The sequence below is a fragment of the Scyliorhinus canicula genome, chromosome 16 (assembly GCF_902713615.1).
Source record: "Scyliorhinus canicula chromosome 16, sScyCan1.1, whole genome shotgun sequence".
NCBI classification, from domain to species: domain Eukaryota; kingdom Metazoa; phylum Chordata; class Chondrichthyes; order Carcharhiniformes; family Scyliorhinidae; genus Scyliorhinus; species Scyliorhinus canicula.
The window spans coordinates 29,436,924-29,461,500 of NC_052161.1; the positions used below are offsets into that span (position 1 = coordinate 29,436,924).

At 46.3% G+C, this 24,577-nt stretch overlaps 1 protein-coding gene across 1 annotated transcript; it reads left to right on the forward strand.

Moving 5' to 3' along the window:
• The first annotated feature begins 7,371 nt into the window (after positions 1-7,371).
• bag3 (BCL2 associated athanogene 3) lies at positions 7,372-24,031 on the forward strand. The gene is made up of 4 exons (XM_038773264.1): positions 7,372-7,669; positions 14,619-15,002; positions 16,180-16,704; positions 20,675-24,031. Exons 1-4 carry the CDS (start codon positions 7,490-7,492, stop codon positions 21,362-21,364), a joined length of 1,779 nt encoding a protein of 592 aa, XP_038629192.1. The 5' UTR covers positions 7,372-7,489; the 3' UTR covers positions 21,365-24,031.
• Positions 24,032-24,577: the final 546 nt, after the last annotated feature.

The window sequence follows — 24,577 nt, forward strand, 5'->3', positions numbered from 1 at the left end:
AGTGGGAGAATTCGACGGTGAGGGTCTACCAGGACTGGAGTGCGGAGGTGGCAAAGCGGCGGGCCCGGTACAACCGGACGAAGGCGGTGCTACATGCAAAACGGATCAGGTTCGGAATGCTGCAGCCAGCGCGCTTGTGGGTCACCTACAGGAACCAACACCACTATTTTGAGTCCCCAGAGGAGGCGTGGGCCTTTGTACAGGAAGAGAAACTGGACTCGAATTAGACCCAGGGGATACTTGGCGGCCTTGGCCGCTCGGGTACTTTCAGCTGAATTCTTTGTTTGGATTTTGAACTCTTGCTGTGGTTTTTCTTCTGATGTTTTTTCCCCCTTTGCCAACTTCCCTTAGTTATTGTTATTGTGGTTATTCATGGTTATTTATGGTTATTTATGCTGTTTGGTAGAGGGCGACTGTTAAGTACATTGTTATTTGCTATCTATCTGTTATTTATAATGTTAAGTTGGGGAGGCGGGACGGGGGGGGAGAGCAGATCGGGGATATGGGCTCCTAGGGGGGGTTCTTTACAGGCATGGACAGGGACGGGGGTGGAACTGAAGATGGCGGGGTGGGGTGTGGCAGGGCGAAAGCGCGGGCTTTCCTCTGTTTTCCCGCGCGCGGGGCAGAGGAGGGGGGAGGGGAGGAGTGCGGGGCGTGGCTAGCAATGGCGACCTTTCCCGCGCTGGAGCGGGGCCAGGGAGGAGTGGCAAGGGGGGGGAGGCCCCCCCCCCGAGCCGGGGGGAGTCGGAGTGTGGCAGGAGCAGCCGGGTCAGCGTGAACCAGCTGACTTACGGGAGTACAATGGAGGGTACATCGCGGCTAGGAGGGGTCCTAGCCTGGGGGGGGGAGGGGGGTTAGGGAGGGACACCGGGTTGCTGCTGAAAAGACCAGAAACGAGAAGTGGAGGACTGGAGAGGTGGGGGGAGGGGGACATCGCCATGGGGAGCGGGTCAGAAGGGGAGGGTCGACCCGGGGCGAGCAGGGAACAGGACATGGCTAATCGGCAGGGGAGGGGGGCGGGTCGTCCCGCGACCCGGCTGATCACTTGGAACGTGAGGGGGTTGAATGGGCCGGTCAAGAGATCAAGGGTATTCTCACACCTGAAGGGACTGAAGGCTGATGTAGCAATGTTACAGGAGACCCATTTGAAGGTAGTGGACCAGGTTCGCCTGAGAAGGGGGTGGGTGGGACAGGTGTTCCACTCTGGATTGGACGCAAAGAACCGGGGGGTGGCGATTCTGGTGGGAAAGAGGGTGTCGTTCGTGGCGGAGGAGGTGGTGGCGGATAAGGAGGGTAGGTATGTGATGGTGAAGGGTAAGCTGCAGGGGGAGAAAGTGGTGATGGTCAACGTATATGCCCCGAACTGGGATGACGCGGGTTTTATGAGGCGCCTATTGGGCCTCATTCCGGGACTGGAGGCAGGGGGCTTGATCATGGGGGGGGACTTTAACACAGTGCTGGACCCCGGGCTAGACAGATCGAGCTCAAGGACCAATAGGAGGCCGGCAGCGGCAGAAGTGCTGAGGGGGTACATGGAGCAGATGGGAGGAGTAGACCCATGGAGGTTTGGTAGGCCGAGGGCGAGGGAGTATTCCTTTTTCTCCCACGTCCATAGAGTGTACTCCAGAATCGATTTCTTCGTGTTGAGCAGGGGGCTGATCCCGAGGGTACGGGAAGCTGAGTACTCGGCCATTGCGATCTCTGATCATGCACCACATTGGGTGGATGTGGAAATGGGGGAGGCGCGGGACCAGCGCCCGCTGTGGCGGCTGGATGTGGGGCTGTTAGCGGACGACGAGGTGTGTAAAAGGGTCCGGAAGAGCATTGAGAGCTATCTGGACTTGAATGACACGGGTGAGGTGCAGGTGGGGATGGTCTGGGAGGCCCTGAAGGCAGTGATCAGGGGAGAGCTGATCTCCATAAGGGCGCACAGAGAAAGAAAGGAGAGGCAGGAGAGGGAGAGGCTGGTGGGGGAGCTATTGGAAGTGGATAGGAGATATGCGGAGGCACCAGAGGAGGGGCTGCTGGGAGAACGGCGCAGCCTGCAGGTCAAGTTCGACCTGCTGACCACCAGGAAGGCAGAGACGCAGTGGAGAAGGGCACAGGGCGCGGTTTATGAGTATGGGGAAAAGGCGAGCAGGATGCTGGCACACCAGCTTCGCAAACGAGATGCGGCTAGGGAGATTGGGGGAGTGAAGGAGAGGGGCGGGAAGGTAGTGCAGAAGGGGCAAGAAGTGAACGGGGTCTTCAGGGATTTTTACAAGGAGTTGTATCGGTCTGAGCCGCCGACGAGGAGAGGGGGAATGGAGGACTTCCTAAACAAATTGAGGTTCCCAAGGGTCCAGGAGGGGCTGGTAGAAGGGCTGGGGGCGCCAATAGGGCTAGAGGAGCTAGTCAAGGGAATAGGTCAGATGCAGGCGGGGAAGGCGCCGGGGCCAGATGGGTTCCCGGTGGAATTCTATAAGAAAAATGTGGACTTGGTGGGACCGGTACTGGTACGAGCCTTTAATGAGGCGCGAGAGGGGGGGGTTCTGCCCCCGACAATGTCGCAGGCTCTGATCTCCCTGATATTGAAGCGGGATAAAGACCCCGTGCAGTGCGGGTCCTACAGGCCTATCTCGCTTCTGAACGTGGATGCCAAGTTGCTGGCAAAGATCCTGGCAGCTAGAATAGAGGATTGTGTGCCAGGGGTAATCCATGAGGACCAGACGGGGTTCGTGAAGGGGCGGCAGCTCAACACGAACGTGCGGAGATTGCTGAATGTAATTATGATGCCGGCAGTGGAGGGGGAGGCTGAGATAGTGGTAGCGCTGGACGCGGAGAAGGCATTCGATAGGGTGGAGTGGGAGTACCTGTGGGAGACGTTGGAACGGTTTGGGTTTGGGGAAGGCTTTATTAAGTGGGTGAAGCTGCTCTACTCGGCCCCGACGGCGAGTGTAGTGACAAACGGGAGGAGGTCGGAGTATTTCGGGCTCCACCGAGGGACCAGGCAGGGATGTCCCCTATCCCCCCTACTTTTCGCACTGGCGATTGAACCGTTGGCGATGGCACTGAGGGGTTCAGGGGGGTGGAGAGGACTGACTAGGGGAGGGGAGGAACATCGAGTATCGCTGTATGCGGATGATCTACTGCTGTACGTGGCAGACCCAGAAGGGGGAATGCCGGAGATAATGGAACTATTAGCAGAGTTTGGGGACTTTTCGGGGTACAAACTAAATTTGGGCAAAAGCGAGGTTTTTGTGATACACCCGGGGGACCAGGGAGAGGGTATTGGGAGACTCCCCTTCAAGCGAGCAGGAAAGAGCTTTAGGTACTTAGGGGTGCAGGTGGCAAGGAACTGGGGGACCCTCCACAAGTTGAACTTTTCCAGGCTGGTGGAACAGATGGAGGAGGAATTTAAGAGGTGGGACATGGTACCGTTGTCGCTGGCGGGGAGGGTGCAGTCAATCAAAATGACGGTCCTCCCAAGGTTCTTGTTTTTATTTCAGTGCTTGCCCATCTTCCTCCCTAGGGCCTTCTTCAAAAAGGTGACGAGTAGCATCATGAGCTACGTGTGGGCGCATGGCACCCCAAGGGTGAGGAGGGTCTTTTTGGAGCGGAGTAGGGACAGTGGAGGGCTGGCACTACCCAATCTTTCGGGGTACTACTGGGCGGCAAATGTGTCAATGGTGCGCAAGTGGATGATGGAAGGGGAGGGGGCAGCTTGGAAACGAATGGAGAGGGCGTCCTGTGGCAACACAAGCCTGGGGGCCCTAGTAACGGCACCATGGCCGCTCCCCCCCACGAGGTACACCACGAGCCCGGTGGTGGCGGCCACCCTCAAGATATGGGGGCAGTGGAGGCGACATAGGGGGGAAATGGGAGGTCTGTTGGCGGCGCCAATAAGAGGGAACCATAGATTCATCCCGGGGAACATCGACGGGGGATTTCAGAGCTGGTACAGGGTGGGCATACGGCAGCTGAAGGACCTGTTTATAGAGGGGAGGTTTGCGAGCCTGGGAGGGCTGGAGGAGAAGTTTGAGCTCCCCCCGGGAAACATGTTCAGATATTTACAAGTGAAGGCATTTGCTAGACGGCAGGTGGAGGGGTTCCCCCTGCTCCCAGTAAGGGGGCGAGTGATAGGGTGCTCTCGGGGGTCTGGGTCGGAGGGGGGAAGATATCAGACATCTACAAGATAATGCAGGAGGCGGAAGAAGCATCAGGGGAGGAGCTGAAAGCCAAGTGGGAAGGGGAGCTGGGAGAGCAGATAGAAGACGGGACGTGGGCGGATGCACTGGAGAAGGTCAATTCTTCCTCCTCGTGTGCGAGGCTGAGCCTCATTCAATTTAAGGTGCTGCATAGAGCTCACATGACGGGGACAAGGATGAGCCGGTTCTTTGGGGGTGAGGACAGGTGTGTCAGATGTCTGGGAAGCCCAGCGAACCATGTGCATATGTTCTGGGCATGTCCGGTGCTGGAAGGGTTCTGGAAGGGGGTGGCAAGGACGGTGTCGAAGGTGGTGGGGTCCAGGGTCAAACCAGGATGGGGGCTTGCGATCTTTGGGGTCGGGGTAGAACCGGGGGTACAGGAGGCTAGGGAGGCCGGAATACTGGCCTTTGCATCCCTAGTGGCTCGACGAAGGATATTAATTCAATGGAAGGACGCGAGGCCTCCAAGCGTTGAAACTTGGATTAACGATATGGCTAGCTATATTCAGCATGAAAGGATCAAATTTGCCCTGAGAGGGTCGGTACAGGGATTCTCCAGGCGGTGGCAACCTTTCCTTGACTTTTTAGATCAGAGATGGACGTTCGGGGTCGTGGCAGCAGCAACCCTGGGGGGGGGGGGGGGAGGGAGGGAGGGGGGGGAGGGAGGGGGGGGAGGGGGGGCAGCAAGGGTCGTGGGGGGACATGCACGACTGTAACGCGGGCAAGTCTGCTCGCTGCTCATGTCTGAAACTGTAGGCTGCCTTGTTTGTTAAGGTTGCCTGGGGGGGGGGGGGGGGGGGGAGGACTGGTGCGCGCGAGAGGGCGGGCGAGGGAGGGACATTTGCCTAGAGGGATTGTGTTGTAAATAATTTAAAAATTAGTAGGGGTAAATGTTTGTATGGAAAAACTCTTTCAATAAAAATTATTTTAATATAATTATGTTGAGATCCAAATTGCATGTATGCACGAGATTCCTGTATGTCTTGTATGTTCAGTAGGTCTCACAAAGAGGTTCGGAGTCTTCTACGATTGAACATTGTTCATTGACAATATATAACAATGCACATATGTACAGGGTATAACCCAAGCTACTAGCTAACTCCATGCTTGGTTCAACACAGGTCCCTGACCAGTCCACAGCTGACCCTGGTCTCAGGTCATGTGTCTCTTTACATCACACTGCAGCCAGTACTGTTTCCCAGTCCCACGTGAACCCTTCCTATGCCAGATTCCCTTGTACTAACCTCCCCCAAGTCTTTGCCTGACATATTTACATTACAATCATCCCCCAACACCTCAAACTTCACACTGGAGGCTTGACAATTTTAGACAATTCCACTTTGGAGGAATGGAAGTCTCTGTTGATTTGGGAAACCTTTGTTGATTTGGTATTTGATTTGTGGTCTGTGTTTCTGGAACTTCGTTTTCTTCTTCTGATATGCTTTTTCTGCTGCTGGGAGTTGAATTTCTTTTTGTCAACCCATCATTTGCTCTGCTGGGGGACCACCAGTCTGCCCCAATCTTCGCAGAAAGAGTTCTCTCCATTCATTTGTGGTATGAACCTGGTTTTTCGTTCATCATGTGGTCCACTGTGAGGGAGTTGAAGGTGTCACTTGCTATTGTTTGGATGTTCCTCATCAATAGGCTCACCTTGCAATTTGGCTTTTATCACAACACTATGTTCTTCCACGTGCCTCTGTGCCTCACTGAGATGTGCTCTGAAATGTTGATGCAATCAGTACAATGCAAAAGGAGGCCATTCAGCCCATTGAGTTTGCACCGACCCTCCGAAAGAGTACCCAACTCAGGTCCACGCCCCCACTCTAACCCTCCCCCTAACCTAGTAACCCCACCTAACCGTTTGGTCACTAAGGGCAATTTAGCATGGTCAATCCACCTCACCTGCACATCTTTGGACTGTGGGAGGAAACCGGAGCACCAGGAGGAAACCCATGCAGACAGGGGGAGAAAGTACAAACTCCACACAGGCAGTCACCCAAGACTGAAATTGAACGCGGGTTGCTGGTGCCATGAGGCAGCAGTGCTAACCACTGTGCCACCATGCTTAGCACTGCTGCCTCACAGCGTGGAGGACCTGGGTTCCATCCCAGCCCCGGGTCGCTGTCCGTGTAGAGTTTGCACATTTTTCCCCCGGGTCTGCATGGGCCTCACCCCCACAATCCAAAGATGTGCAGGTTGGGTGGATTGGCCCCTTAATTGGAAAAAAAAATTGAAAAATAAATAAATCAATAAAAATACACTGTGCCACCGTACTGCCCTGGTGGTAGCTCGTTCCTTGCTCCAGCATTGTGCATTGACTGGAGGTTGCAGTGCCTGTGCCCTGGTGTTTGCAGGTATTGTGACGGCACCCACAGGCAATGGGCGAGGTTGAGAACGAGGGGCCTTCACGGATAACTGGTATTAAATCCATGCTGTTGGCGTCCCTCCGCATCATGAACCAGTCCTCCGGCCAGCTGAGCTAACTGCCCCCATAGATTCAGAGTAACCAGGGTAACAGATTCACCTTCAAATCCTGCATCATGGAACTGAATGTTTACTTTCAAGCTGACCGAGAGGTTACTTTGACAAAGTGTCATCCCCTGACCCCCGCCTTACTTGACACTCTTCAAGGAGTCTGATACAAAGCACCGCGATTTGTCACCACAAAAGACTTGATTATATTTTTGTTGTTTGGTTCAGTTGCACACATATTAAATATACATCAAATTCAGCTCTGCTCATGTGATTCCTTAAATTGGATCCTTGCACGTTTTTGGAAATCCACCTTATATGGGTATATTTCATTCAAACAAAATGATACTAAACTAAGTCGTGTTATGATTTATAACACTTGTTAAAAAAAAGTTTCAACCCCTCTGTGAAACTTTTACCATATTAGGATAAGGTCGAGTTTGGAGATGTTTTGTTCAATGTTACAATATTTCATTAATTTATTTGGGGGGGGGGGGGGGGGTGATAATTGATCGGCGCTGGCGAACACTGCTAATGTTCAACACATCAGAATGATCAGACGATGTAAAGAAGCGAGCGTGCCAGTCATCCACTTTCCCAGCAAGCGGGTTACTGTAGTTCGCGGCAGTAATAGTTCAGGGGGTGGGCGCGGCTCTTATCATCTCTCCCAATCATCTTCACAGGGGCAGGGAGAAGCAGCCAGAATATTCCAGCCCTGTGCACTCGCATTGCTCACCGCTTCTTTCAGAATCATATTCCGGACAATCGCCTGCCCGCGTCTCTCTCTCTCTCTCTATAAATATCACAGTGAAAGCCAAGCGGAGCGCAGTATGGCTCAGTTCACCGTTCCGGGCTTCGCCATGAAGAATTCGCCCAGCCAAGTGGTCAGCAGCGACGCTCTCCCCCCTGGCTGGGAGATTAAGGTTGACCCTCAAACCGGGTGGCCCTTTTTCGTGGATCACAACAGCCGCACGACAACGTGGAGTGACCCTCGAATGGAGCTGCAGAAGGTCAGTGCTGTGTCCGGGGGCTCCAAGCCCACTGGGGAGGGGAGGAATGGGAGGGGGGTTAAAAAGGGATGTTTTGGAAGCCAAGTTCTTAAGGTGTTTTCCAAAGCTTTATTTGAGCACGGGGTGGGGGGTGTATTTAATTTATTGTTTGCCAGAGAGAGAGACTGCAGTGCGGGCCGTCCTGCCATGAAGACAGCCTTGATTCCTGGCTAGTTATCTCCAACACATTGGCTCTGGTGTCAATTTCCACTCAGTTTCAGTGGTTGCGACAATAATCGTTGGAAGGAAACACATTTCCTGCTAAGAATCACCGTTACCGATTGCAAAAAGTAGATGCCTCTCTCCCCCCCCCCCCCCCCCACCAAACTCTGGTACAGGAGCATCATTTTATAAAAACTGAAATTAAAACAATCTTAAATTAAAGCAATGCTAACAATGTTGAAGTTAGCCAGAAGCAAGGTGGCATGTTGATATTAAAGTCTTGGTGTTTTGGATGACGCACACTGCAGTCCAATCTGATGAAACCTGGGCTGGCTGGTTAACCTTTTTAACTTTCGGCCTGAGCGAGGCAGGCTGATTTTAAAGCGGAGATCTTAGTCACAGCGTTCAGGGTTCCCAGTGCGTTTTGTGGGAAGGAGAGGGGGGGGGGGGGGGGGGGCAGGGTCCAGTCCCTCGAAAATGTACAGAAGTAAGGAGACTCGATGTTTTTTTTTCAATGTAAGGGAGAGATGATGCGGATGCATCTCTGCATTTGTGTTGAATCCGCCGAGTGTCTGGTTGGACTCAACGGAGCCTGACAGCTGGCACCTTGTTTAGCTGACTGAGTCAGTTGTCAGGAGAAAGTTTGGAGGCATTAGGGATCTTGTGGAGCTACACAGCTGTCAGATGTTAAAAATGGTGCTATGTCGATGGTGACATGCAGCATAGCTCATAGGCATGCAGTGAAGTTTCTACCGTGTGAAGTAAGCAACCAGAAACTGATTCATTTTTCCAATACAGTGACTGCTCATACACTTGAAGTGTCGAAATAGACACATTGAATTTCAGTACAAGATAAAGCTTAATTAATTACCCAAAAAAACGCCCGACGACAGGTTTTAATTTTAGATTGGTTATAAGATATAATGCTACAACACTTAACCAGGATTAAAAAAAACAGGTATTGCAGCACAACTGATATTGCACTCTAAGAAATCAACAAAGTTACAAACAAACAGTTGATGGTAAAGTACAAACATACTCTTATTCTTGAGTAAAATATTAAAAAATAAAGCAGTGGTACTTAAATAATTTTGCAGTAACTTATATGCTGGGGGGGGGGGGGGGGGGGGTGCGGCACTGTGGCACATTGATTAGCACTGCTGCCTATGGCCCTGAGGTCCTCGGTTCAATCCCAGCCCTGGGTCACTGGGCGGGATTCTTCGACCCTGCGCCATGTCGGAGAATCGCCGGCGGGCTGCGCGAATTACCTGTCTGCTGGGGTCCCCTCCTCTTCCTCTATGTACATCTCTCACAAATGAGAGGCTGACGCCATCAACGCCTTTATGACTGCCATCATTGAGTTCTACAGGAGGGAAACATTATTCAAACCGTTGAACTGGAATGTGTCATGTTTTTGCTCTTCTTGGGGTGGAACACATTGCTTGCCTGTGATATGCTGTGTAATGGCTCTCAGGGGAGCAAACTGAGCAAGTTTGATGGTAGGTGTGCCCAAGATTTCAAACTTTGACCTGGTTAGGAGTCATGTGTTGAACCACTGAGCTGCTAGTTTCAGGAGAGTTTTGCTTCTAAACCACTGTAAGCACACATACATTTTATCTGATCTTTATATGTAAAACTCGTCTGAAATCTACAAAGGGAAATGGATAAGATTCCTTTCCCAAGTGTTCATTCCGCATTGGAACTATCTACTCAAATCCCATTTCTTTTATTCCCCACTACCATTTTAAGATTTATCTGTTTTATGCCTAATTCCTCTAAAATGCCACACTTCACTTGGATTCAGTAGTCACTTGTGGTAATGTCACCAGTTCATATTTCACCCAAATGGTTATTCAAATATAATTTTAAACTTCCTTCCTGATTCTAGCAAGTTGATGCAATTGGAGATTCAGGGTATAAAAGTTTGTTTGGTGCCTTTATGGTCAACAGTACTAGGACTGCAATGTGACCTACTGCAGGGTATTAGAGGAAGGAATCTCCATCATGATTCCTAAACGACTGAGTCATTGCTCTCGGCTTGAAGAGAGACTAAAAGGAGACATTTGCTCAGCGGAAGGGAAATTGGAATAGAATGTCTGTGGATCACTCTTAAATCTAGTGACGGGTTCAAAAAAACAGCGGGGGTGCCTGGGAGCTAGGTTGCCTGCTATTATTGCTGAGAGTGGTGAAAGGAAGCCAGCAAGATTGAATGCATGTGCAGAATTAAAGCTTACACCAACACGGACAGCAGCGTACACATTATACAATGGGTCGAGGCAAGGAAACAGAGAATGAACTATGAAGGGAAAAATTAGGGTGTGCGACCATAACATTCGTCAAAAAGGTGGGTTTTGAGTTGAAGAGAGATATTTGGCTATTTAGGGAAGATGTTTCAGACATCAAGGTAGTGGAGAGGAGAGCGCAAACTGAAGCTTGAGGGTGTAGGGGAGAATATTAAACTTGGAGAGATTGCAGAAGTAATGTGGTGTGGTAGCCATCGGACTGGAGTTGGTAATTCTGACTCTTTTGTCTGTTCCACTAGCACTCTTTTAAAACATGGCAGATCTGTAACTCAACTCAATTTACCCGTCCTTATTCCATAACCCTTGATGCAATTAGCGAACAAAAATCTATTAATATCAGACATGAAAATTTCAGTGACCTGAGAACACTCGCAAGTTCCATGTTTCCACTATCCGATGAGTGATAAAGTGCTTCCCAATTTCACTCCTAATTCCATGCCCGTTTGTTGTGGACTCCCCACTAAATTAAAGTTTCTCTTTATCCAACTTCAATCTATTAATGATTTTATGTGTCTCAATTAGATCACCGCTCAACCTTTTAAATTCAATGGAATACAAGCCAAGTTTAGGAAACCTGCTTTCATTAACCCGTTAAAAGCTGACACAATTGTGGCAACTGCACAGTGCAAAAATAGAATGTCATCCTCCAGAATGGGTCTGACCAGCTGAACCTCTCACAGCTTGTAGGTTTAGCTATTAATAACTCAGCTCAGTGAGGCCTTGAGGGATGTTTAGATAAGGACAAAAAGTTTAACTTGATTGTGCTAGAGACCGGTAGGTAATGTAGCTCAGTTAGGACAGGGTGAGCAGAAGGACAGGATGTGGCTGAGGTTTTGACAAATTGCAACAGAAGTACAACAAAAAATGATCAAAACAATTGCATACAAAAAGTGTAACAGGTATGTTTTAACTTTGTTTTCATGGGATGTCAACATCACTGGCTGGGCCAGCATTTGTTGCCCATCCCTAATTGCCATTGAGAAGATGGCAGTGCAACCCATTATTGAACTGCTGCGGTCCCCCTGGTGCAGGTACACCCAAAGTTGTGCCACAAAGGGAGTTCCAGGTTTTAACCCAGCGACGGTGGGAGAACAGCAATTTAGTTCCAAGTCAGGATGGTATGTGGCTTCGAGGGCAACTTCCAGGTGATAGTGTTCTCCTGAATCTGCTGCCCATGACCTTCTATGTGATAGGGTCATAGGTTTGGAAGGTGCTGACACAAGAGCCTCTGAGCTGTTGCAGTGCACCTTGTATATGGTACACACTGCTGCAATTGTATGCCAGTGGTGGAGGAAGGGAATGCTTAAGGTGGTAAGTGTGCATGCCAATCAAGTAGGGCTCAAGCTACTTGAGTGCTGTAGGAGCTGCACTCATACAAGAAAGTGGAGAGTATTCCATCACCCTCCTGACTTGTGCCTTGTAGATGGTGGACAGGCTTTGGGAAGTCAGGAGGTGAGTTACTCACCACAGAATTCCCACACTCTGATCTGCTCTTGCAGCCACAGTATTTATATGGTTGGTCCAGTAAGTTTTGATAACCCCCAGGATGTTGATGGAGGACAACTCAGCGATGGTAATGCCTTTGAATGCCAAGGGGGAGATGGTTAGATTCTCGCTCTTGTTTTGAGATGGTCATTGCCTGGCCCTTGTGTGGCACAAATGTTACTTCAGGTATTCACTCTGTAAAGTACATTCTCATGATAAATAGTATCTTCTTAAGGATAATTCTTAAAGCTGAACTAAATGTTGACATACTTTCTGAGGAATGAGTGAATCTTAAAGAAAGAATTTCATGAAAGATATCTGTACTCTGGTCATTACCACTGTAGGAACAGCAGTGAAAATCTTTAGAGGTGCATGATGTGATGCTTCAAAAATGTTGACTTGTCTTGCCAATTTCCAGCAACAGTATATCTAATGGCCCAGGATAAAATCTTAACTGTCACCTGTTATTTTACCAGCATACCATGTGAAGACAACTATATTTCACAATGGATTTTATTGTTTTATTTGCTTGGTTTGCACCAAGAATTTTAACTATGTTTATCTGTGGGTACAATAATTTCTTATTGTAAGTGGGCCAAAGTACCCCCCATTGTCCCATAGGCTGCTTTCTCCTTTTTGAGGGGGAGAGCTGACTGGTGGTGATTTAACCTGAGGGTCACCATACCTCGGGCGATGGGCAAGGTTGGGAAGATGGGGCCTTCATGAATAACCTCAGCCGGTACAGAAGTTGAACCCATGTTCTGTTGGCCTCGCTCTGCATCACAAACCAGCTGTCCAGCCAACTGAGCTAGAGTGGTGGGGTAAATATGAACAATAAAGAACACTGTGTATCATCGCTGTATTACGTTCTCGGAGTCTGTACAACTTAAAATACTGCTGTACGAGACAAATATTTAATTAATCCAAAAGACATTTTGAGCAAATTAAGTAATTAAGTTGTTCGATGCTTAATTCACCGTTTTACTAATCTACGTGATTTTAAATTGTTTTCACATAGCGCCACAGCACAGCTACTATGTGATGAGATGCAGAATTGAAACATGTGGGAACATAAGAACTAGGAGCAGGAGTAGGCCATCTGGCCCCTCAAGCCTGCTCTGCCATTCAATAAGATCATGGCAGATCTTTTGTGGACTCAGCTCCACTTTCCAGCCTGAACACCATTACCCTTAATCCCTTTAATCTTCAAACAATTATCCATCTTTATCTTAAAAACATTTAATGAAGGAGCCTCAACTGCGTCAATGGGCAAGGAATTCCATAGATTCAAAACCCTTTGTGTGAAGAAGTTCCTCCTAAACTCAGTCCTAAATTTACCTCCCCTTATTTTGAGGCTATGCCCCATAGTTCTGATTTCACCCGCCAGTGGGAACAACTTGCCCACATCTATGCTATCTATTCCCATCATAATTTTATATGTTTCCATAAGATCTCCCTCATCCTTCTAAATTCCAATGAGTACAGTCCCAGTCTACTCAACCTCTCCTTGTAATCCAACCCCTTCATCTCTGGGATTAACCTAGTGAATCTCCTCTGCACACCCTCCAGCGCCAGTACGTCCATTCTCAGGTAAGGAGACCCAAACTGAACACAATATTCCAGGTGTGGCCTCACTAACACCTTATACAATTGCAGCATAACCTCCCTAGTCTTAAACTCCATCCCTCTAGCAATGAATGACAAAACTCCATTTGCCTTCTTAATCACCTGTTGCACCTGGAAACCAACTTTTTGCGACTCATGCACAAGCACACTCAGGTCTCTCTGCACAGCAGCATGTTTTAATATTTTATCATTTAAATAATAATCCCTTTTGCTGTTATTCCTACCAAAATGGATAACCTCACATTTGTCAACATTGTATTCCATCTGCCAGACTCCAGCCCATTCACTTAACTTATCCAAATCCCTCTGCAGACTTCTGGTATCCTCTGCACTTTTCGCTTTACCACTCATCTTAGTGTCGTCTGCAAACTTGGACACATTGCACTTGGTCCCCAACTCCAAATCATCTATGTAAATTGTGAACAATTGTGGGCCCAACACTGATCCCTGAGGGACAAAACTAGCCGCTGATTGCCAACCAGAAAAACACCCATTAATCCCCACTCTTTGCTTTCTATTAATTAACCAATCCTCTATCCATTCTACTACTTTACCCTTAATGCCATGCATCTTTATCTTATGCAGCAACCTTTTGTGTGACACCTTGTCAAAAGGTTTCTGGAAATCCAGATATACCACATCCATTGGCTCCCCGTTATCTACTGCACTGGTAATGTCCTCAAAAAATTTCACTAAATTAGTTAGGCATGACCTGCCCTTTATGAATCCATGCTGCGTCTGCCCAATGGGACAATTTCCATCCAGGTGCCTCGCTATTTCTTCCTTGATGATAGATTACGGCATCTTTCCGACTACTGAAGTTAAGCTAACTGGCCTATAATTACTCGCTTTCTGCCTACCTCCTTTTTTAAACAATGGTGTCACATTTACTAATTTCCAATCCGCCGGGACCACCCCAGAGTCTGGTGAATTTTGGTAAATTATCACAAGTGCATTTGCAATTTCCCTAGCCATCTCTTTTAGTATTCTGGGATGCATTCCATCAGGGCCAGGAGACTTGTCTACCTTTAGCCCAATTAGCTTGCCCATCACTACCTCCTTAGTGATAACAATCATCTCAAAGTCCTCACCTGTCATCGCCTCATTTCCATCAGTCACTCATTAAAGTATTCATTAAAATCATGGAAAATGAGATGGATTTGCAAATTAATTCTCAGCCATTTTTTCTTATCTTTACCACAGTCTAATTGTTCACAGCATTCAATTTTCTTTGTGGTAGGGTGGTTATTTGCTGGTACTTTTGTATTGATATTGCATTCATATCCGGTCACAGCAAAGAATAAAAGTTCGGATTCTTTATTTTCTATTTCTAGGAAAGGCAATCTTTTTCCAATGGTCCGCAACCATCAGGATATCATCAATCATCACAAGATATCTCAAAGCAACGACATGGAAAGGAATTTGGCTCCACAGGCCCTCAGCTTCGTCCAGGCTACATTCCCATTCCAATAATCCACGAAGGAGCTCCTGACCATTATCAGCAAAAATTACACTATTCTCCTCAGCAGCCTGACTTGCGGAGACTTAAAACTGAAGTCCGGGCACACTCCCCAGTCCGATCACAGTCTCCATCCAGGCTCCCAGCTCGAGCTGAGTCACCAGCTAGGTCTCCATTCGAAGCCACGCAGGCAGATAAACAAAGTGGACAAACATCAACAGCTGCTGCCAGCCAGGCTCCTGACTTACAAGGGTCAGAGGTAATTTGTCTATTTTCCTCAAGCTGCTTTTTCTGATTATGAAGTTACTGTCATGTACAAGACTGAATAGTCAGAATCCTGTCAGAAATGGAAGTAAGTGATAAATCAGGTAGCCAAGAATCTAAAACCACTCGTATTAAATCTTCACATAATTCACACGAGGTTTGCTTTATTTGTCTTGAAGTGAAAAGAAATGTTATTTTTGATGTAATATTTCTTGTGTCAGGTGGGAAATATCAAAGAAAATACATGTTTTTCTTCCAAAAGGCTAATTGTGGATTTATTTTTAGACGGTCATGTTTTGGAGACTAAAAATAGCCAACCCATGATGTGATACTCTTGTCTTACTTCTGTTTGTTCCAGGTCACACCATGTTCCAGCAGGGGTTTTACATTCTTCTTTTGCATTTTAGTGGCCGTGTTTTAAACTTAAACAGTAGAACTCCTGTAAAGGCATTTAAGAAAACAACAAAAAAGTGAAGGAAATGTTTTTTTTTCGGATCGACATAAGACATAGGAGCAAAATTAGGCTACCTGGCCCATCGGGTCTGCTCCGCCATTCAATCATGGCTGATATTTTTCTCATCCCCATTCTCCTGCCTTCTCCCCATTATTATTCAAGAACCTATCTATTTCTGTCTTAAAGATGGACCCAATGATGGACGGCACGGTGGCGCAGTGGTTAGCATGCCGGAGAGGACTTTGGTTTGATCCCGGCCCCGGGTCACTGTCTGTGTGGAGTTTGCATATTCTCCCCGCATCTGTGGGGGCTCACTACCCTGTGGCTGAAGAAATTCCTCCTCATCTCTGTTTTAAAGGATCGTCCCTTCAGTCTGTAGTTGTGCCCTCGGGTTCTAGTTTTTCCTATGCTTGGAAACATCCTCTCCACGTCCGCTGTATCTAGGCCTCTCGGTATCTTGTAAGTTTCAATAAGAGCCCCCCATATCCTTCGAAACTCCAATGAGTACAGACCCAGAGTCCTCAACCGCCCCTCGTATGGCAAGCTCTTCATAAACATAAGGAAACGTGTTGTTTTTTTCAGATCAACATACAAACCTATGTTTCCATCAGTGTGATTGAAATTATTCTTTTTTTGGGTGATTGAAATGACTATATTTCCAAAACAAACCGAAAAGACTGGAATCTTTAATAACCGCGATACTCTTCCTTTATTTCAGAATTTGCAGTTCCAAACCAGTCCCCAAACATTTTTGTCTCAGCAACAAGGTCGGTCAAGCTTGGGAAGTTCCCAGTTACCTTCAGGTTATATCTCTATACCTGTGATCCATGAAGGAAAAGGAGTAAAGCCAACTCAACAGGTGTGTCACCCTGCTCACCCGACACAACAGCCAAACCAGCAAACACAGCCCTCTGTCCAACAGGCACAGTATCCAACTCAACAAATACACCGCCCAGTGCAACAGGCAGAGTATCCAATTCAACAAGCTCAGTACCCTACCCAACAAGCGTACCAACCTGGCTCACATGTACACTACCCTTCCCATCCAACGGAGTGCACAGTCCAGCAGCAGCCCATTGCCTACAAGATGTCTCCTGAAGACTGGGGAACAAACAGAGCTAGGGTGCAGTCACCAGTAAGAATGGCTCAGAAGGGAGCATCAAGTCGTGAGAGCTCACCAGCCCGGGTGACCTCACATGCTCGGCCGCAGTCACCCATCAGGACCAGTGTGGACAGGCCACAGGTAAGTTGGTATGTCTTTGATAAGCAGGAAATTGTTTGATCACATGGCAATAATAATGCACTTCAACATATTTAAAACACCCTTACTTTAAAACACTCTAACAACTAACAGGAGAAGTTAAACAGGTCACTGGTACATGCATAGGCTGTTTAACAAATTGGTAGATTGGCAGTTGTCTGTGCCATGAGGTCAGCCCATTTAGGCTGCTACAATTTCACCAAAATAAAAAAGACACCGTGGTGGAATGAATGCTTTAAATTTAGGATCACTGCATCGATTGGATTTCATTGTTCTTGCATTCAGCTCCCGATCACCAGCAGAGATTGTTTTATCTCGGTTTCTGACATAACGCACTGACACATAAGTAAAACTACAACTTTGTGTTCCAGTTGCAACAGATAGCATTTCATAATAGATTGTAATTATTGGCAGCAAAGAAGGAAAATATATTCCTGCACTAACGGAGTGTCACATCACATTGAAAGTTTTGCGAAACATTTTCCACCACAGGGTATTTTTAAAGCACAATGACTTATTCCATAAAGAAAATGGCACTTGAGATTCTCTCAGCTGTCCACACTGCTTGGAGGCTCAGAGCAAGAAACAGGGAATAGCTGTAGATGGAAAAAAACAGGGTGGGCGGCACGGTGGCACAGTGGTTAGCACTGCTGCCTATGAGGACCCAGGTTTGAACCCAGCCCCGGGTCACCATCGGTGTGGAGTTTGCACATTCTCTCTGTGTCTGCGTGGATTTCACCCCAAAACCCAAAGGTGCGCAGGTTAGGCTGATTGGCCACGCTAAATTGCCTCCTCATTGGAAAAGAAAATTGGGTACTCTAATTTTTTTTTAAATACGGGATATAGTTAAATGAGAGCCAGTGTGTGTGTCAATGTGTTTCATGGAAGTTTGTAAGTTTCATACAGTCAGTTAAGCAACACAATTCTACAGGCATTTGAGCATACCTCTGTGACTAAATGCATCAGATAATGTCACTTTCCTCCTCTGATGTTGCAAAAGTAAAATCACAATCTCTGATTCATGGAGACACAGGTTTAACTCCTGGCCTGTAACTGTATCAGCTGAACAGCAGTAGGAGCTCTGCAGGTCAACAGTTATCGTGTTGCTGCATAAGCTATACAAGATATAAGTCAGGTACATCTCACTGTGCTGAATAATGATCACCCAATCAAAGGAAGGATATTATTGCACCAAGAATAAAAGTTCAGAGATGAAGTTCAGAGAATTCAGGGGCAGCAGGGTAGCAAGGGGCAGCAGGGTAGCATGGTGGTTAGCATAAATGCTTCACAGCTCCAGGGTCCCAGGTTCGATTCCCGGCTGGGTCACTGTCTGTGTGGAGTCTGCACGTCCTCCCCCTGTGTGCGTGGGTTTCCTCCGGGTGCTCCGGTTTCCTCCCACAGTCCAAAGATGTGCGGGTTAGGTGGATTGGCCATGCTAAATTGCCCGTAGTGTCCTAATAAAAGTAAGGTTAAGGGGGGGGGTTGTTGGGTTACGGGTATAGGGTGGATACGTGGGTTTGAGTAGGGTGATCATGGCTCGGCACAACATTGAGGGCCGAAGGGCCTGTTCTGTGCTGTACTGTTCTATGTTCAATGTTCTATGAAGCAACAAAATAACAGTTTTAGGAAGGAAAGGTTTGAAAAAAACTACTACGATCCCAGCCCAAATCCTAACAGTTGCTAGGATACTAGACAGAAACCCCAATATTTTGTTTAATTTGTCAGACTGTAAGGAAAGAATTCTTCACTCCATGCACAAATAGGGATATGTTATATTAAAACAAACATTATTACTAACACAGGAATAAACTAAACTGGAATTAACATCATATAAGAAATAGCTTTCTATTGCCAGAATATCAACGCATAATTATAAAATGAAACATTTTAACTCCTAACTTAAGGGGCAGCATAGTAGCACAGTGGGTAACACTTTTGCTTCATAGCTCCAGGGTCACAGGTTCGATTCCTAACTTGGGTCACTGTCTGTGTGGAGTCTGCACGTTCTCCCTGTGTCTTAGTGGGTTTCTTCTGGGTGCTCCGGTTTCCGCCCACAAGTCCCAAAAGACGTGCTGTTAGGTAATTTGGACATTCTGAATTCTCTCTCTGTGTACTCGTAGGTGCCGGAATGTGGCGACTAGGGGCTTTTCACAGTAACTTCATTGCAGTGTTAATGTAAGCCTACTTGTGACAATAAAGATTATTATTAACTATTATCTTTTTATCTCCAATTAAGTAAACCCATCTCAGGTCACAACCGACTATAAATCGAGTTAGCAAACACAGGAATACTTGCTGCAGAGATATAGAATAGACATTGCCATAGAACAGTACAGAACAGAACAGGCCCTTCGGCCCTCGATGTTGTGCCGAGCCATGATCACCCTACTCAAACCCACGTATCCACCCTATACCCATAACCCAACAACCCCCCCCCCTTAACCTTACTTTTTTTAGGACACTACGGGCAATTTAACATGGCCAATCCACCTAACCCGCACATCTTTGGACTGTGGGAGGAAACCGGAGCACCCGGAGGAAACCCACGCACACACGGGGAGGACGTGCAGACTCCGCACAGACAGTGACCCAGCCGGGAATCGAACCTGGGACCCTGGAGCTGTGAAGCATTTATGCTAACCACTATGCTACCGTGCTGCCCTCAAATGAAGTTACTGTGAAAAGCCCCTAGTCACCACATTCCGGCACCTGTTTGGGGAGACTGTTACGGGAATTGAACCGTGCTGCTGGCCTCCCTTGGTCTGCTTTCAAAACCATCGATTTAGCCCTGTGCTAAACAGCATCTGTATGATGCTGTCATGGATAAACTGCTTTGAGAGAGAGAGAGAGAGAGAGATCCTTCAGGAACCTACCTGCAAATTCTTGCCTGTGTCAAACTACTGTTTAACTTCCTAGCACTTGCCAAAATGCCCCTGTTCACAGCAAGTTCTTTACTGAAAACACAACACCTGACCCCCTGCTTCATCCCTTGGCACCTCCCATTAACTACATAATCTCTATCCCGCTAACTGGGTTATGACCACCTTACTAAGGCTAAACACAAGGGGTGGAATTTACCGGCCTTTCAAGCCTGCAGGATATTCTGGTCCCCCCGATGGCACATGGGTTTCCTGGCGATGAGGGGTGTAGTTAACGGAAAATCCTGTTGGCAACGGCGGGACCAGAAAATTCCGTTAGGGGGGCCGCCTCCGCCACCTAAAAACATGCAGCCGGTTGGTCGGTAAATCATGCCCAACGTCTCTAATTATCTACTCCCTAAGAAATGTTATTTCCACGAGCAAAATTCCATTAGCCTTATTTCAGTAAACTATAAAAATGAATTACGATCTTTCTTTTAGGGTGCTTTAATTATCCCTTAAGTAGCCAGAGTGTCTACCTGTCTTTTAAACTCAGATTTTAAAAAATATATCGCTGCAGCAGTCACATACACACACTAACCCTGGCTTTTTTAGATAATGAGAAGTAAGCAATGAAATGCTGCCACCAAAATGGTTTTATCTGAAATGAAAGGCACTTGAGGAAAGGCCATTGATACTAATGTGACTGATTCCAGGAATGGATTGAGGAGAATGGTGGTGAGAAGATGGGTAGGTCTGAATGGGCTTGTTGTGTTCAATCACCTTTTATCATAGTAATTTGGGACTATTGCACAGAAAACTTTGGAAATTGTGGAGATATTTTGTACAATGTATTTTAAAGGAGTAAGCATTCATTGGCAAACAGTGTATTCTGACCGAGTGTAGTTACAGAGCACAGAAATCCAAAAATAAAAATGCAAAAGTCACAAATAATTTATAGGTTGAAGTAATTTGTCTGCCCAGATTCCCCAAAATTAGTCTGGTTGCCATCTGAAATATAAATGTAGTAACTAAAGCATAAGAGGCTAAAAATACTGCAAATTACCCAAATTCCCCTTCCCCGACTATTACAGGTTGCTCAACAAGGAACACAGCATCAAGAGGCACCCAGAATGCAACAGGAGAGCAAAGCTAATTCTCTTGGGTCCGAGCGTCCTGCAGCCTACATCCCTGTTCAAGTCACAAGGCAACAGCCACATAAACCTCAGACTAAAATTGAGAGGAAAACTCCATCCCCTGCAAAGAGCAACAACCAGCAAGAAGAGGGTGTCGTCCCTGAAAAAAAGCCTACAGCCAATGAGGAAGCGCAGGCACACCCCGGACTGGTAAAAGTAGAGAAAATTCTCCAAAAGGTCTACAGGCTTGAGGAAGATGTAAACTTGTATGAAGGAAGGGGGACTGATAAATACTACCTGCTGACTGAAGAGTTGCTTACCAAAGAGCTGCTGGCCCTTGATTCAGTGGACCCCGAGGGTCGGGATGATGTGCGACAAGCCAGAAGAGACGGTGTTAAGAAGGTTCAGAACCTTCTAGAACAGTTGGAACAGAGAGCCAGCATGGGCCGAGATGCCAAAAGCTTGCCTGAACCTCAGCCAGGAATAACTGAAAAATCAGCTCAAATAGATTATACGGAAGGTGACAAAAAGTGCACAAAAGCCGATGCAACAGAATCAAAAATGGAAACTGACCAAAGCGAAGTGAACCCAAGAAAGCCTGGTGATGCTTGCAACATTAAAGACATTTCTGATAAAAATGAACATTAATCCTTTAATATCACTAGTGCATCCACCAGTCATTTTATAAATTGCATTTGTGATGTTTAATGAATGCATGCCATCAGGAGGCTTTTTATTTTGTAGTTTCGTGCCCCAGTATTATTTATCCGCCGTCTTGGAGAGAAAATTGTGAACAAAAGAAGCTTATTGGTTGAGCTGTGCAAGTCGATGATTACTTGTAGTCAACTTTGAAAAAAATACATTAATCTTGGTGAAGAAGTGTTGAACAGATGTTGAGCACACCTCTGTGTTTTGCATTGTGTTACTTGGTATCTCCCTTAAGATGAACATTGCCAAAATACCATCTTGAGCCACATGATGGTGGGTTAGAAAGCCTTATAAATTACCAGAGTAACCATTTTAGTTATAAACATTAAGTCTTGCCTGTGAAGTATAAGTGTCAATTTAGTCACTGTTGGGCACTTTATGAACAACTATGTTAAAATGTGTAAGACACTGATGGAATATGAGTAAAATAATATCGATAAAGTTTCTCTATTCTACAGAGGAAGCAATAAATTCAGATTGCATTTGCATTTTGTGCAATCTTTGTTTAGTAAGCAGCAAGAATTTAAACGTACATATGTTGCTTCCAAAGGATAATTTGCTTACAAAAAGTACTGGATTTTAAAATGCAGGGTATCTTGGTTTATTTCTTAAAGACTTTAAAATATGTTGTGTTCTAATCTTTCCTTTTAAACTGCAGTCCTTTGCTGATGCTTTTGGGCCGAAGTTCAATCTATTTGATGATCCAGTTTGTTTATAAATGGCATTGAATACGCTCTGGATCTGAATCCTGTCTGTAGCAATGGCAGCAACGATGCAGAGTGCAGATTAGTGACATTTGTTCAAGTTAAATGTTGCCCGGCGTTTGATGTAACCAATAAACTTTCAGAGATGTGTTTTTAAGAATGGCCTTTAGTAATGAGGATCGTTGAATAGCTGCATTTGAAGCTAGAATCGGTTACATTGCAGTTGTACTTTACTGTAAAAAATGCCACTGGTACAAGCGTATGATCACAATGTTTTCTCTAGCAATTACACAATTTTAGGCAAATGTGAAAGACCAAGAGTATGACACTAATTTATTTTTCTACATGCTAACTCCAGAGTGAGAACTAACATAACTTTATACACTATCCCCAGTACCTTTATGCACCTGCATTTTAAGGAAATTGGTAAAAAGATGAAAGAGTATTCAACACATTTTGAATTACCTTGGTGAGCAATTATTGCCTAAACTAATATAACCAAAGACAGAAATTTAGATTCTTTTAACCATATTCGTAGCACGCTTTTTTTCTCAATTTTTTTGGGAAATAGTGGAGAGGTGGTGTAAGGATTCCCGAGCTGATTATCAGCCTGTTGAACTGCGCCATGAACGCTGCCTCTGTGCCAACAACTCCTGACGCTGGACTTGAAACAGGAGCTCTGGCCCAGTGGTAAGAATGCTACCCCTGAGCCACGAGGCCTCCCAAAAAACAAGTGATAAAATGGGTAATAAATCATGGGCAAACGAAAGTGCAACTGGAACACTTGAGCCTTCATTTTTAAGTGTGATCGGGCAGACAATTGGTTAAAATGGAACTGGGGACTTACCTATTTTTTTCCCACCTCAATTTGGCTGATCACAATTTTAAATTGCAGGTAACAAGGATTTTGCTTCCAAAGCTGGCAAGATACTCTGTAAATATGCAAATCAGGCTTTGAGCCCAATTAGCAAATTTAACTGAGCCATGGGTGGGGGAACAGTACGACTAGATTAGCCAAGGCCAGAAGAGGCCCAGTAATTTATTTTCTTCTTGTTTCCATGTGAGCCAGGAGGATGGCCTGATAAAAATAGAGAAACAACTTCAGAAATCTCAGTGCCTTGAGGAAGAGGAAAGCTTACTTGAAGGACCCCTCGGGTCTGGAAGGTACTTTGGGCCTCCCCTGCTCACGCCCACCTGCCTATGTCATCTCTGGTGGTTGCCTTTGACCTGCATAAATTTAACAGTCAGGCAGTTGTTCCTCACCAAATTGTGGGCCATTTTAGATCAGGACGTTAACGAGCAAAAACCAAGGCCCTGATCAGCCGAGGCTGCCTGCTGCACTGCCAGACTAGCTGGCTGTTCACTTTACTGCTTTCCAATTCAGGAGGGATGGAGAGGCACTACTTTCAGGTTACGTAATTCCTTTTAATTTGACCACTCTTCGAAGACGAGAACAAAATATTTCCAGCTGTTATGGAGAGATGCATGGTTTATAACTTCGCAATCATTTAAAAAGTAATACATATTATTGAATTAAAATATCTTGACAGGAATTGTTTTACGCACATTTTTATTCTCCAACACATGATGCAGTATCACGAATCACATCAGAATGCATAATCATGCTATTTGCAGGTGCTACAATTATAATGGATTTGGCACATGACTCCTCTCCCATCCCAGACAGAAAGCTCTCGCCAAAAATCTCTAAATGGAGACAGTGCCTTTTTTTTAAGAAACCAACTCTGTCTTTGCAATATGCAGCACAGTATTTTTTCCATTTATTTTTCATGTTGAGGCTGGGATGGCGCTGAAAAATAGAACCATATGTTAATTGTATTAAATTAAGGTCAAGTATATGCGGGTGGAGGGCATTGATTTGATGATTACTTGAGCGCATAAAGATACACTTGTTGACACTGGTAGCGGAGTCGAGACAGGAGCTATATACTTCTATTATTTCACTCTCTGAATAAATTTAAAATTACTTAAAGGCTGGGTTCAAGTCTCTGACTTAACCAACTGGCTGTAAGGGTTTTAAAAAAAATTTAGAATATCCAATTCATTTTTTCCAATTAAGGGGCAATTTAACATGGCCAATCCACCTAACCTGCATATCTTTGGGTTGTGGGGGTGTAACCCACGCAGACACAGGGAGAATGTGCAAACTCCTCAAAGATAGTGACCCCGGGCCGGGATTCGAACCCAGGTCCCCAGCGCCGTAGGCAGCAATGCTAACCACTGTGCCACCATGCCGCCCTGCTGTAAGGGGTTTAACACCACATGGACATTCACACAACCGTTTTTACAACATTGCAAAAGCCTACATCTTCCATATTCACATACGTAGCAAATATGCAGTTAAAGAACAAGAGCTATTTCTAATTTACTCCTTGTCACAATTTTTTCTGTGCAATCTGGTTTAATGCTTTAAATGTAGAGTCTGAGT

Excerpts from the sequence above, each read along its gene's own strand:
- bag3 (XM_038773264.1), top strand. The coding sequence starts at position 7,490 with ATGGCTCAGTTCACCGTTCCGGGCTTCGCCATGAAGAATTCGCCCAGC. Across the intron at positions 7,670-14,618 it reads CTCGAATGGAGCTGCAGAAG|GAAAGGCAATCTTTTTCCAA; the intron begins GTCAGTGCTGTG and ends TTCTATTTCTAG. Across the intron at positions 15,003-16,179 it reads CTGACTTACAAGGGTCAGAG|AATTTGCAGTTCCAAACCAG; the intron begins GTAATTTGTCTA and ends CCTTTATTTCAG.